General features: G+C 37.4%; 1 protein-coding gene across 3 annotated transcripts in view; it reads right to left on the bottom strand.

Moving 5' to 3' along the window:
* The window catches only part of PTPRG (protein tyrosine phosphatase receptor type G), a 710,177-nt gene that overhangs the window by 214,888 nt on the left and 481,080 nt on the right, over nucleotides 1-14,209 (bottom strand). For all 3 annotated transcript variants that reach the window (XM_055343664.1, XM_055343663.1, XM_055343665.1), the window contains exon 5: nucleotides 5,740-5,835. In XM_055343664.1, the coding sequence (XP_055199639.1) occupies nucleotides 5,740-5,835 (96 nt within the window). The remainder of the gene's footprint in view (nucleotides 1-5,739; nucleotides 5,836-14,209) is intronic.

Consider the following 14,209-nt stretch of genomic DNA (forward strand, 5'->3'; position numbering starts at 1 on the left):
TTTGCTTTCGACTCTCAAGTGAGGGAGAAATGAAAAGGGGCAACAACTGAACCGGAGGCGTCAGGGCAAACCAAGTGACTGCGGTCATATCCTGGGCAGAAATTTAAACTGAGCTAGAAAAGAGAAAACAAAAACAAAACTCCTGGGAAAAGGGGGCTCAACTTTGCCAGGAGAAGCCAAATTGAAACCTTAAATGAAGAAACCTCACTGAAAGTAGATTGTCAAAAAGAAACAGTTTAAGACAATCTATAAATAAATCAGGAAGCAATTTATTTATTTCTTAAATGTACAAGACATATGCCATTGACTGGGCTGCTGGATGCAGACATAATAAAAATTTAATATCTTTGCGTCTGATGCAAAGATTCAGAAGAGACGATACCCAGAAAGGTCTAACAAGGAGGCTGGCGAGAACATCGCATGAGAAGTTTCTAAATGTAGCTGCTCTTAAAAAATCATGCATTTATTATTCCATAGTTCAAGGGAATCAGGAAGTATAAATAAAATTTTAGGCATTCCAACAACAATGGCCACTATGTAGTATGACAAATGAGATGCTCCCTTCAAATGATAAGTTCGACAATAATCATATGCTTCTTGAAAAAACACGGTCATCAAACCCGTAAACCTATAGTAATCAAAACTGCAAAAAGCTTGGGATATCAACTTTGTAGGAGCATAAGGTACTAAAACCATTAATATGTTTGCAGGGATAGAAGCCACATGGATTCAGACCAGAAATGGAGGAAAGTGTTCAACAAGGAACAGTGAAGAAACACTGAAACAAAGAAAAACCAATCCAGATGGTGATGATGGAAAATTTCTTGGTCTAAAAACATACAGGCCTACTTAAGGTAAGGTCATTCTGAGTACCTGGTATTCTCTGCTCAATAAACTTAAATTGGAGCCAATCAAATCCTTTTTGTGTGTTGTTTCTAAAGCAAAACATCCACAGATTACCTAATCATTCCACTGTCATTTCAGCTTTCCTGTCAACATAAGTTTTTCATATTTCTTTCTTTAAACAGATAAACTATGTAGACTCTACGAGAATAATAGAATATTTTAAAAGAGCATCTTAATGACATTTGGTATTTTACATTTTTATAGGAATTCAAATCAGGCTAACAGCAAAGAATAGTAGAGATTCTACTTTAACAAATAGAAAACAATTATATTAATTCCTGTACTTATATAAATAAGCTACTACACAAGCACTTACACTCTTTAGTGGTTTAATAACAAATATCTCCATCCCTTGCCAATTCTTATTTTAATTATTTTAATTAACTAATTAATTAACTTGCTTAAAAAATCCTTGCAGATCAACTTTCCCCCTTGCCAAACTAACTTTCTCCTAGATCTTGTAGAGGGCTGCTGATCCAAAGATATGTGTGAACTAGAAAAAAAGGTGTTCTTTCCTCTAGACACATCATTACTCATCAGTGGCTCTGAAGTGAATGCACCTTCTAGAATTGTGTGGCCTCAAATGTGCACAAGCATATGTGGCTCCCATGATTCACTATTTTCCCTACATGGAAGTGATTCTTTATTCCTGCATGGTGTTCCTACAAAGGACTCCAGGGGGACCTGGCTCACCATCCTTCAGCATTGAGAGTGACTTTCAACTCTGTAATCAAAAGATGTCAGGAGCACCTGGGTGGCTCAGTTGGTTAAATGTCCTACTCTTGATTTTTGGCTCAGGTCATGATCTCCGGGTCATGAGATCGAGCCCTGTGTCAGTTCCATGATGAGTGTGGAGCCTTCTTAAGATTCTCTCTGTCCCTCTTCCTCTGTCCCTGTCTCCTCCCTTCCTTCTCACTTGCTCACTCTCTGTCAAAAAAAAAAAAAAAAATGTCAGACACCATGTAAAGTTACTGGTGCCCAAGTTGGGGTCATGATCTTAAGATCACGTTAACATGAAAGCATGCAGACTGTGCTGCAATGGACATATATGCTCCCTTCCAAGTAGACAGACAGTCCCTACTCAGATCTTAATTATTGCTACATCACCATGTCATTTTACGTATATCTTCCATATTTAACTGAAGAAAAGAATTGTAAACACTATGTAGGTTCCACAATCATGAGCTACAAGAGAACCACGTGCAGGCAACCTTTAGTCTAGGCCAACATACAGTTCCTTTGTCAACCATGTGTCCACCAGTTTGTGCTTATTTCAGTGCTTCAGAAACTTTATACTATCCAATCAGAGAAAAGGCAGTAGAAAGCTGAAATTATGCAGAATAACAGGCACATAATGAGGAAGAAAAAAGAAATAAAGATAATGAAAATTTGAAGGTGTAAGAAAATTACTCCAGTGTATGGAGAAAGTTAACATCAAGATGACAACATCTACATGGAACTCAGCCTTGACTAGACATGTGCTTGTCATTCACATCATGTCACTCTGGATAATTAATATTCAGGTGTAGAAGCACCAAGTCAACACATAGCCTCTTTACAAATATAAGGGTTTCTCCACTCACCTCTTTCTAGCTATTATCACATACAACTCTGACAGTGAAGTCCTAGTAGGTAGGAGCTGATTGCATTCATTATATTGAATGTAGCAACTAGTGCCCTTTCTGGCACTGAATCAGTGTTCAATAGATGACAAATACTTCTTCAATACCAAAGCGCAAGATACCAGGTTTGAATTTGAAAATATATATCAAGATTTATCTGACTACTTGGGAGAAGAAAAACCAAATTCCAAATTTAACATTCTTGTAGGGAGACACAAACTACAAAGATCTCAAAGTATGGAATATAACTAGACTGCCAAATTAAAATAACAGTAATGCTGCCTTCGTCTCCATTGCTTGAAAAAGTGTGAACCAAGGTATATAAATGCATACATGCACTTTGAAGGAAAAAAAAAAGCAGCTCAACACAGCTGATATCTAAAAAACATTTCTGTTATTTTATGTTATCTACCTTGTTTGTTGTGTAGCAAACCAAAATTTTTAGAAGAACTTATCAGATGAAATATATCTTTGTGGGTGAACTAGTAGTCATGTCCTAGAAATACATTAAAAATTCAAAACCTACATTTCACACTGAGGTGTTCTGTTGGTTTGTACACCAATAGGCTTTGCTTGCCTAGGACTCTTATACTTCACAGGAGTTTAAACAGCTGGCAAAACAGAAAGGTTTTGGGTAGTGCACACTGTGAACTGGTTCTTCCAGTACTCACAGAAACATTGTTAAAATTTGTCTTTCTGCAAGAAAGGTAACCTATAAAGTAGGACCAGGTTGGGCTGTACATGGGTGGGAGAGAAGAAAGAGGAAGTAGATTTGATGGTGGGTAGACTTTATAGAAGTAGAGGTGTAGCTACAAGGAAAGCAGCTTGCTAAGAGGACAATAATAGAAAACAGGAGACTAGCCATGGAAGTGGGTATTGTTTTAAGAATTGCTCAAGCGGGGGTGCCTGAGTGGCTCTGTCAGTTAAGTGTCTGACTTTGGCTCTAGTCATGATCTCAGAGTCCTGGGATTGAGCCTTGCACCAGACTCCCTGCTCAATGGAGAGAGTCTGCTTGTCCCTTTCTCTCTGTCCCTCATGCTTGCTTGCTTGCTCTCTTTCTCAGATCAATCAATCAATCTTTGAGAGGGGGGAAAGAATGGCTCAAGTCACCTCATTATTGCATAAGGCAAAGCAATCATGGTTTAGGTGCACAAATACAGAGAGAACCCAAGAAAACTGCCCACAGGGCAGTGCCCAAAATAGATTTCTGTTCATGCAAAGAAGACACCTATATCATAGGTTTCCATCCAATAGAAAAAGAATTGCATGGATATGGACACATACTTTATTTGGCGTTGAACAAATGTCAACTGTGCATCAGAACCCACGTTAGGGGCTTCATTTAACGACTAATTACAATCTTGATGGTGTATAAGTTGCTATTCCCATTTCACAGATAAGTATACTGAGGTTGGATAGTTTAAATAACTCCCTCACCATTATACAGCTGTTAAGTAGAAGAGAGAGGACTCAAAAGCAAATAGCTTTAACTTTATTGAATGAGCTCTTTAAACACTATGCTCAACTGTGATTTATGAAAGTATTCAGGGAAAACAGATGTGTGAAAGAACAATGGAGATATCATATACAACCAAATACATACACAGACAATTTCCAAAACATTGGACCACAAGCCATGGTATGTTTTATAAAAACCATATAAAAAAAGTATGTTTTATAGCATAACCAAGTACGTACCCAGTATGCCTCTCTAAAGAAAGCAACTAAAAAAAGGCCAACCAAAAAGAATGCTCTACAAAAATATTTATCTATGTGTAATACACTCTGATACTTTCTGATTTTTTTCTATTTCATTATTCTAAAAATGCTGGCAAGATTTATTGAAATTATTTCCTGGCTCACTTGTCAGAAAACAAAAACTTTGAAAACCAGTGTCATAACCAATCCTAATGACCACTACTCTTACTGCTTTTCTGAAGTTTGGGTAGAATATTAGGTTTTTCAATTATTCATATATAGTCTTCCATTTGAACTTTTATCCAAGAAAATAAAGGAGGAGAGAATAATTAAGAGGGAGAGAAGACAGTGGATAGAATTGTCCATCATATGTCACACGCTAAAACTACTCCAAACAAGAATGGCTCCATCTCAAAGAACCTTGCCCCAAAAGTCAGGGATCAAAGACCCACGGTAGAAAAGGTTCTAATGTCTGATATATTCCTTTGAGTTGTCAGAAAGACATCATTGTCCAACAGTGACTCACTGATGAAAGAAACACTGGATATAGTCTTCAGGCAAATTTTAAGACTGAAAGACAAGTCCTATACCTACTACTTAGGTTACTTTTGGCCCAAAAAAGCACCAGGTCTCATCTCAGCTACTTTTTCAAGATACTTGATGGTTGACACTACTTTTATTTTATGTGACTAATTGAAAAGCCTGGACAGGGAGACCTGGGGTGGCTCAGTGGTTGAGTGTCTGCCTTCAGTTCAGGGCATGATTCCAAAATCCTGGGATTGAGTCCCACACTGGGCTTCCTGCATGGAGCCTGCTTCTCCCTCTATGTTTCTGCTTTGCTCTCTGTGTCTCTCATGAATAAACAAATAAAATCTTTAAAAATAAATAAATAAAAAGAAAGCCTGGACAGTCTTATCTATGGAAGGATACAAGGTTTGGATTTTAGCTATAGAACCAACAGAAAAACCAGAAGAAACCCTCAATTCAAATACAATAAAAAAGAGAAAGAAAGCATCTGAGTTCATAAATGTACTAACATGGAAATGGTCTCAGTGAAGACTTTAGTTACCATGGGAATTTCTGGGAGGAAAAGAAAAGGGGTCTCTTCAGAGAAGTGATAATTCTATTTATTAATCTACTTGTAAGTAATGTCAAATCTTAAAGTTGCTCCAAAGAAAATCACCTTTTTTTTTTAAATCAGCCTTTTAATATGCTGAAGGAACCTGTTCAAAATGCTTCAGCAGTGAAGTAACTTAGATGATAAATGTGTTCTTCAATCTGTGCACCAGTCAAGTAGCAATAAAATCAGAATAATTCATGCAAAAATTTTCATTATGTTTCTAAACATACTTATTTACATTTTAAATCACACATTAGACAATATGAAATATCTTTCATTTAGACAGGTGTGAACTAGAAAACAGATGCATTCATTAAACATAGAACAATTCGGCGAATTAAAAAAAAAATAGAGAACTCTCTGGTTGAAGTACTTGAGCCACTGTTAACTTACTTGAAAAAATATGGCCATGGCTCCGATTATTCTGTTTTCAGAAATTGCAGTTTGAAAGCTGTCAAAGTCATCTGGATTATAAAAGAAAATCTGCATCTGTAAAAGAACAATGAAAATATGTATTAGGAAAAAAATTCCAAGCCTAAACAAAAGTAGACAGAATGGTACAAGGAACCCAGATTTCTCACTTCCTAACATTTGGCCAAAAGTATTCATCTATTCTTATTTTCCTTTTCTAAAGTATTTGAGAGCAAACCACAGACATCGTATCATTTTACCTCTATAAACCACACGATCACACATAACCAGAGTGGTTTTATGCTACCCAAAATAAATAACGCCAACACCTTTTGATTGCCTGATATTCATGTCATGGTGAAAGTTCCCTATTATGAAGCAAAATTTTAATAGAGTAAAACATCTTGAAGTAAGAAAAAACTAAGCCTGTGAGACTCATTGAATTTAGAAACATGGAGCCTGCTTCTACCTCTGCCCTATGTCTCTGCCTCTCTCTCTGTGGCTCTCATGAATAAATAAATAAAAATCTTAAAAAAAAAAAAAGCAGAATACAGACAAATCACCTAAAATCATGATATGATCCTAATGCTTGAATACTCATTGATTTTCAGTACAATGCAGAGAACAAAAACAGACCATGGAATATTCTCAAAATACTGCATATATAATAAAAATAATAGATTTGGGTCCTGATTCCAGCTTCTTCATTTAATTGCCCATGAGACCTCAGACAACAAGCTTACTTCAAAGTATCAGCTCCTCATGTATAGAATCAAGTATTTACCTTTGGTAGGGTGGGTGTGGAGATCAAATGAGTCAGCGTAGTGTATAGTATGTAGTAGCATCAGGCCTACACCTCATCTGTGCCCAGGGAATCACATCATCATCATATTTTAAGGTTAATACTTGCCAGGTGTCTTAAAATTTCTAGTAAGAATGTGATTCCACTGAGTCTCTGGAATGATCCTACTTCTTATAGAAAATTAGATCTCCTCTATCATTCATTAGCTCTTTTCCATGACTTCTATTTCCCTACTTTCCAAATGATGTGATGTTGTTCTCCAAAACAAACTGAACAACCACACCCCAGACGGAGTTTGGAGATGGAACACTGAATGATAAATTCCCAGAGGGGACAATTAAGTCAGAAAAAGTAGTTGAAGTATAGGTCAAAAGTAAATAGAGCGATGTTGACTGAAGACATTAAGAATAAGGTGACAGGGATCCCTGGGTGGCGCAGCGGTTTGGCGCCTGCCTTTGGCCCAGGGCGCAATCCTGGAGACCCAGGATCGAATCCCACGTCGGGCTCCCGGTGCATGGAGCCTGCTTCTCCCTCTGCCTGTGTCTCTGCCTCTCTCTCTCTCTCTGTGTGACTATCATAAATAAATAAAAATTTAAAAAAAAAAAGAATAAGGTGACATTTCTTTTCCGAAGGGTAAAATCAGGTAGCCCAATCAGGATACTTTCTAGGAAAAGTCAGGCACCCAAGTGGATGAAGGAAAGATGGGTAGATTCCTTTGGAGGACTTTCTTCCTTGCAGTGAATTATTTTTCTTACTGTGAATTCTCACTGATTCTGGCAGCCTCTTACAAATGTGTTGCCTTTAGGTTTGGACAGCTTTAGACATCATGCATTTACATTGAGAAAAATGCATTCAATGAGGTGCAGATTAAAATAGTTTAATACTTAAGTGAATTGCTTTGAGTACAATGCTACTAACTCAACAAAGAAACTCCACACAAGTATATTCAGAAAATACACTTAAGTTTCCCTTGAAAACTCGGGCCCTCAAATTAAGTAAGTTCACAGAAGTTTTTCTTATTCTATAGCCCATGAGCAGGCATGGCATTGTTTAATGCATCACCTGAATAGTGTGTGATACAAAATATTTTAAGACCTCTTCCAAGGGCATTTTCATTTACGACTGGGTGAGGAAATTCATTTTCAGAAAATGTCTTTGAGTCATGGCTCCACCCAGCAAGATAATAAAATGTCTCATAAAGAGAACAGTAGCAGAAGTCTGAAATATCAATTTTCTTTACTTTTTCTCTTAAGTTGTAATGCACTGAATTAGGTTAACTTTCTTGAAGCTATCTTAAATAGGAGAGTAACAGGTGGATGGGGTTTTGCTGAGTGAACTGGACTTTAAATTGTTTTGTTGCTATTGTTGATGAGACAAATTGGGGCAGAAGCTGGAAAACTATTTCCCAAAACCATCTTTGGCAGATGTTGTGTGGCTACTAAATATCTTCAGTAGCCCACTGGCTTTTTGTAACTGCTCTCAAAAGCCATACCCAGAGCCTTCTCCCTAGCATCACCAAACATTTTCTTCCTAATAAAGTGAATCTAAGTCATGCTTACTTAGTGTATCAGTCCTCCTCCTGAAGAATCATGGTACACATTTACTGAAGGAAAAGATCTGGAAAATCTGGCAATAGAGAGATCTATGAACTTTTCCACCAGCCTTTACCAGCGCCCCTAACTACTTACATTTTATTCCATTTGCGTTCTCTCTCTCTCTCTCTCTCTCTCTCTCTCTCTCCTCCCTCCACCTCCCGAACACATAGATACAAAATTTCTTTTTATGAATCACTGGGTAGTAAGTGGGAGAAAATATGCCCCTTTATCACTAAATACTTAAGTGCGTAATTTCTAAGAATAAGGACAGTCTTTTCTATAAGCACCGTATAATTATTCAAATTACTAAATTTCACATTGATACAATACTATTATCTCATTCACAATCCATTTCCAATTTTGGCAAATGCCCAAATAATGTACATTATAGATCATTATTCTGGTTCTTAGTCCAGGAATCCAATTTCGGATCAAACTCTGCACTGAGTTGTCACGTCTCTTTATACTGACCCCTCTTGCCCCCACTTTTATTTGGGACAGTTACTCAGTCTTTCCCTGAACAGTGTGAAGTGTATAGGTCAGTTGTTAGGTGGAATCTGGGTCCGTCACGTGGTTTCTCATGATTTGATTTGGATGATGCATTCAGGGCAGATTTCCACACTAGTGACATTGTCTTCACCGTGCATCTTCTCAGGATGTGTATCAGGTGGATTTCTCCCACTACAAGGGGGGTTTAACTGGATTGTATGGTTAAATTGATGTCTGCCCGGCTTTTCCACTATAAAGTCACTAATTTTCCTTTTATAATTAAAAAGTATTTTTGTAGGGAGTTATTTAAGATTACATAAAAATACATTGTTGGTCACCTAACTTTTATGCACTAGTTTTAGTACTCATTGATGATTTTCTAACTGCACTACTCCTTCTATATGCATGAATGGGATATCAGTGTAAGGAATAGCTTTCCCTTCTGCATAGTTTATTTATTTATTCATTCATTTATTTACATACACACAAACTCACTTATTTGGTTTTATTGAATGGGTTATAATCCATTACCATTATTTATTTTAATGTACAAACTGTCTCAATAGGAGACCTTTGCACAGCAGGAAACCCTTAAAATGGATTCCTCTGTCATATTGCTATGTCACTGTCATTTTATATATTTTTTAGCATCTCCCTATTAGCTGACACAGATGTTCCAGACTCATCTGGTATTTTCCCTGCTCCAGCCCTAAAACTCCATTTGGGTGAGTTCCAGTTCCTTCTAATAAGGAATCGTATTTAAAGACATTATATTCTTAAGTCAGTATTTTCTAAATATGTCTGAGATTAGAACGCTTGGTTCTTCAAGAAAACTATATAACTTAAGGCTCTGTGACTCTATTCCAACCAGGACCTTCCTTGCAAGGGAAAGAGAGCTGGATCAACTTCGTACAAATGGATGTCGCTCTACCATGCAGAGTGCCAGGAGACATGTAAGTTTCCTCAACCACAGAAACAAATTGTATTAAGATCAGTTAAAAAGCCACTGGTAGACTATGTACCAGCACACATTCAAGGGACCAGTTCTACAAAATCCTGCAAATTCATAAACAAGCCTCACAGACCTGGATGGAGCATTTGATTCTACCTTGTGGAATGGCTGGACTGGAAAAACATCCAGACATTTCTCTAGGTAGATCACAGTGATAGAAAACAGAATAAACATGGTATCATCTGACATTTGTAAACTGGAATTTAACAAAGAGAAAAAGCCCTACCAGTGGCCAGGAGACATGCCAAAATATAGATATGGAAAGTGCCTGAGTGAATAGCAATACCTCCAGGAAATGGGAGGGGGATGAAATGGATCCTGTGAGCAAAAGGTTGACCAAGGTCAATGCTCTATTGTTGAAGGAAGGGTACTAGCACAATGCATAGAGAATCACAATAAAATACCCACTTAGCATCTCCTTTTTCCTACCTTGAGCTGCAACCCCCCCATTTTTAAAATGACTCAAGCTGCACTTTGATATAAAAACTATCTTTATGCCTGGCTTCCAACTTGAATCACTAGCTATGTTAAGCTGAATGAACACAAAGTAACAAATGTGAAAACTAGAGCCTTCTGTATTTTTATTAATGTTATTATTTCCCAAACATTTAGGGAGTGCTTCCTGTATGCCAGGTACTTTACTAGCATTCATGAATACTCACTGAGGTAGGTAACACCATGACCCTCATTTTATAGCCAAAGAAACCCAGGATTTCCAAACTTTACAAAGCTGTTAAAGAAAGGTGGAGAGGGATTGGTATAGGAACCTAATTATTCCAATCCTAGAGTTCAGGTCCTAATTGCCGTGCTTCTTTACAATGGACAAGTATATTTGCTTACTACCCATTACATATAAGGTGCTATGACAAACGAAGACAGTTTGTGATTAGAAAGATTGAAATATCAGTAATGAGAGAAGGTTAACTTTTTTTTTTTGAATGCCCAAGTTAGAGTCATAGGTAAATGTATCACAAAAAACAAAAACAAAACAAAACATAAGCAAACAAAGGCTCTTGGACAAGTGAGGCATGCAGCAAATGAAAACTAAAATAATGTGGGTGATGGGTTAGCAGGGACATTTCCTTTAAGGTGGACTTTCTATCATTTAATGTTATAGTTGTGTGCATAAGTCAGCTCTCACATCTCCATGATAATTGAGGCAAGATGCATGACCTGAACACAAATGGAAAAATCCAACAGTGACTTCTTTCATGATTTAGAAAGCTCAACATTTTAATTTCAAACAACTTGTATTTCTATAACATGCACCCAACCTACCTACATACCCAAGGGAAAACAAAAAAAAAAAAAAAAAAAAAAAAGATTAGGTAGGTAAGGAAAAGGCATGCAAATAGTTCAGATGAAAGGCAATCTACTGAAAGATTCCCAAGATATTTCTGGACATTGTTGGCCATCTTCAATGGAGCAGAAGAATACACACAAGAACAGTGACAGGAGAACAGATACAGATGAAATGTACATGGGAGAAAATGAAGACAGTAACAAGAAAGACCGCAGTGAAATTAAAAACCACACAGGAAAAAAAAAAACACACACACAGGAGGTAGCCAATAACAGAACCAAAAAGGTGAAATGCATTCTTTTGATCATGCTTGGCACCAACCTGGAGTAAGCCAGCTAAGAACATGGTGGTGGATTAGAAACACTTGCCCACATATAAAAATATGCAGTAAAGGCAAAGCAGAATTCCAAACACAGTAAATGATCTGCTGGTTCTACTTGTTGGATTCCTGGAATAGGATGATATCAGAATCAAAATGTTTGCATAATAACTTCTTAATTTAACTTGATCTGTAGATTGTGCTGCACCTTAACTGCTACTATGCCAGATCATACACCCTAAACACTGCACCTTCTACTTCTTTATTTCTGCCATTGCCATCAGACAGGAAGATCAATGAAGGCAGGAAGTATATCTGCCCAGCCAAAGCTTTAAGAGTACTGTTCATTGTAAATAGGAGTAATTTATTTCGGGCATGAATAACATGAGTGGGGGCTGTGAGTGGCTGGAAGCAAGGACAGACAAATGATAAATCCAAAAACAATATAATGAGTTCTTTCTATATATAGGAATAAATAGCTGAGTAGCAAGAAGGGATCAGAATACTAAGGGAATGAATGGATTTAAACCACTAGAGAGGGATGCCTGGGTGGCTCAGTGGTTTAGCTCCTGCCTTTGGCCCAGGGTGTGATCCTGGAGACCAGGGATTGAGTCCCACATCGGGCTCCCTGCATGGAGTCTGCTTCTCCCTCTGCCTGTATCTCTGTCTCTGTCTCTCTCTCTCTCTGCGTCTCTCATGAATAAATAAATAAAATATTAAAAAAAGTAAAATAAACCACTGGAGAAAATGCTCAGGAAAGTGCAAATATATGCCAAAATCACTTGGAAATGCTAAGTGGCCCCAGGTATGGTGCTTATAAACACAGATTATATTACTTTCTCCTTAATCTACAAGAAATTCAAACCATTTGCTACCCAAGTAAAGTAGCCTGCAATTCTGATACTCTAACAAAAGAAAATCTAGTATTTTAAGTTATGGAAAGCATGATATATATATAGTATATAGAACTAGATAACACAAACACTCTGAATGCAGAACTATTATATAGGCATTTCATTTTATATCACTAGATGGTTTTTATCCCCAGATACTTTAAAAAAATCATTATTATACTTTTTACCCCCATGACAGTTAATTTTATGTGTCAATTTGTCTAGGTTGTGGTGCCCAGCGGTTCGGTTAAGCATTGTAGGTATTTTTTAGATGTGTTTAATATTTAAATCTGTAGACTCTGGGACGCTTGGGTGGCTCAGTGGTTGAGCGTCTGCCTTTGGCTCAGGTCATGATCCCAGGGTCCTGGGATCGAGTCCCACATCAGGCTCCTCCTGGGGAGCCTGCTTCTCCCCTGCCTGTGTCTCTGCCTCTCTCTCTGTGTCTCTCATGAATAAGTAAATAAAATCTTTCAAATTAAATAAATAAATCTGTAGACTCTGGGAAAGGCAGATTATACTCCATAATGTGGTAGGCCTCATCCAATAAGGTGAAAGTGTGAAGTGTCCCTAAGAGGAAGGAATTGACTTTCCAGATTCTAAAACAGAAATTTTGCCTGAGGTTCCAGCCTTTGTACTTAAGACTACCACATCAATTCTTGTGGGAATTTCCAGCCTGTTCTGTAAATTTTGGACTTGCCAGCCCCCATTGAATGAGACATACATTCCCAAAGGTCAGGACTGATTTTAAGCAACTATATAGATACATGTACATGGGACCGTGTATCACATTCTAAAACCATTCTGCAAGCCAGTTACTTTTCAAGCTTCCTTGAACTTTGAGCTCACTCATCTTCATTCAGTTCTTTTTTTTTTTTTCTTCATTCAGTTCTAACAGGCTTCTCCTCTGGAGAATGTAGACCCTATTAAAACACAGTTCACACCTTTGTGGCTTGCAGCAAAATGGCCATGAAATTGACAGACAATATGACGGAATGACAAAAATGGACATAGAAGAGCTTAGGCCGTAAAGTCAAACCTGGCTCGTATACAGAAGACATTTGAGAGCTCCAAAGCTTCCTGTCGCCTTCTGTCTGACTAGGGTTATGACTTAGCACATCACATCCACTAAACACATGCTTTGGTAAAGTAAGAACAAAAATAAATAAATAAATAAATAAAGTAAGTAAGTAAGTAAGTAAGAACAAATTAAGCATCTCCCACTTTTTATTATTGCGTATCTTTATTACTTGATGACCAGAAGGTACATATGAATTAAGGTGAAGATGAATGGTTTCCATAGGCCAGCCAACATCCCAATGAGTTCACACCACAAGGCACAGAAAAAAAAAATGTGTGTAGGCTTCACCCAACCTTCACTGGAAGACTATTTTTAGAAAAACCGTGCTCCAAAGAATAGCACGTATTCAGCACCTTTGCAGGCAAGGTAGCATTTAAATAAACATTCTGAAACATTTGCTTTATACAATATCATTAATCACAGAGTATGCTAATCCTTAATTATTTCCTTTTTTTTTCTTTCTTACATTCCCTGTAACATGGAATTATCTTTAACTACTTTACTTTAGCAGGAATCCAAATTTCTGGAGCAGAAGAATCCAAAGTGCATACTAGAGCTGTAGCTCATATACAATGAGGTGATGGGATGTTTTCTGGGATCCCTTTAAAAAGTCTATGTATAACACACAGTCTATTTATCAGTTGATTTTTGGAATTTCTAGTTTGATGATGTACCCGATTAGTTAATAAACATTTAATCTTTGCATTTTTCCCTTGATAAGGAACCATTCAAGCTCTTGCTTATAGCATTAAATTGAGTTTTTCAGGGATTTACCATGCCTGATGCACGAGTTATTTCCTACAGTTCAGCGTAAGTTCAGACACAAATGAAGTAGGTTCAATATCTGCCTGTGTGTTGGCCAGCTCCCTTTTCATGTCCTCAGGAAAGGGAGTGGTAAGCTACAGCTCTTCTATTTAATTAGCTGTGTGACCCAGTTGAAATTAGTCACCCTCTCTGAGTC

This window comes from Nyctereutes procyonoides, unplaced genomic scaffold (assembly GCF_905146905.1).
Source record: "Nyctereutes procyonoides isolate TBG_1078 unplaced genomic scaffold, NYPRO_anot_genome, whole genome shotgun sequence".
NCBI classification, from domain to species: domain Eukaryota; kingdom Metazoa; phylum Chordata; class Mammalia; order Carnivora; family Canidae; genus Nyctereutes; species Nyctereutes procyonoides.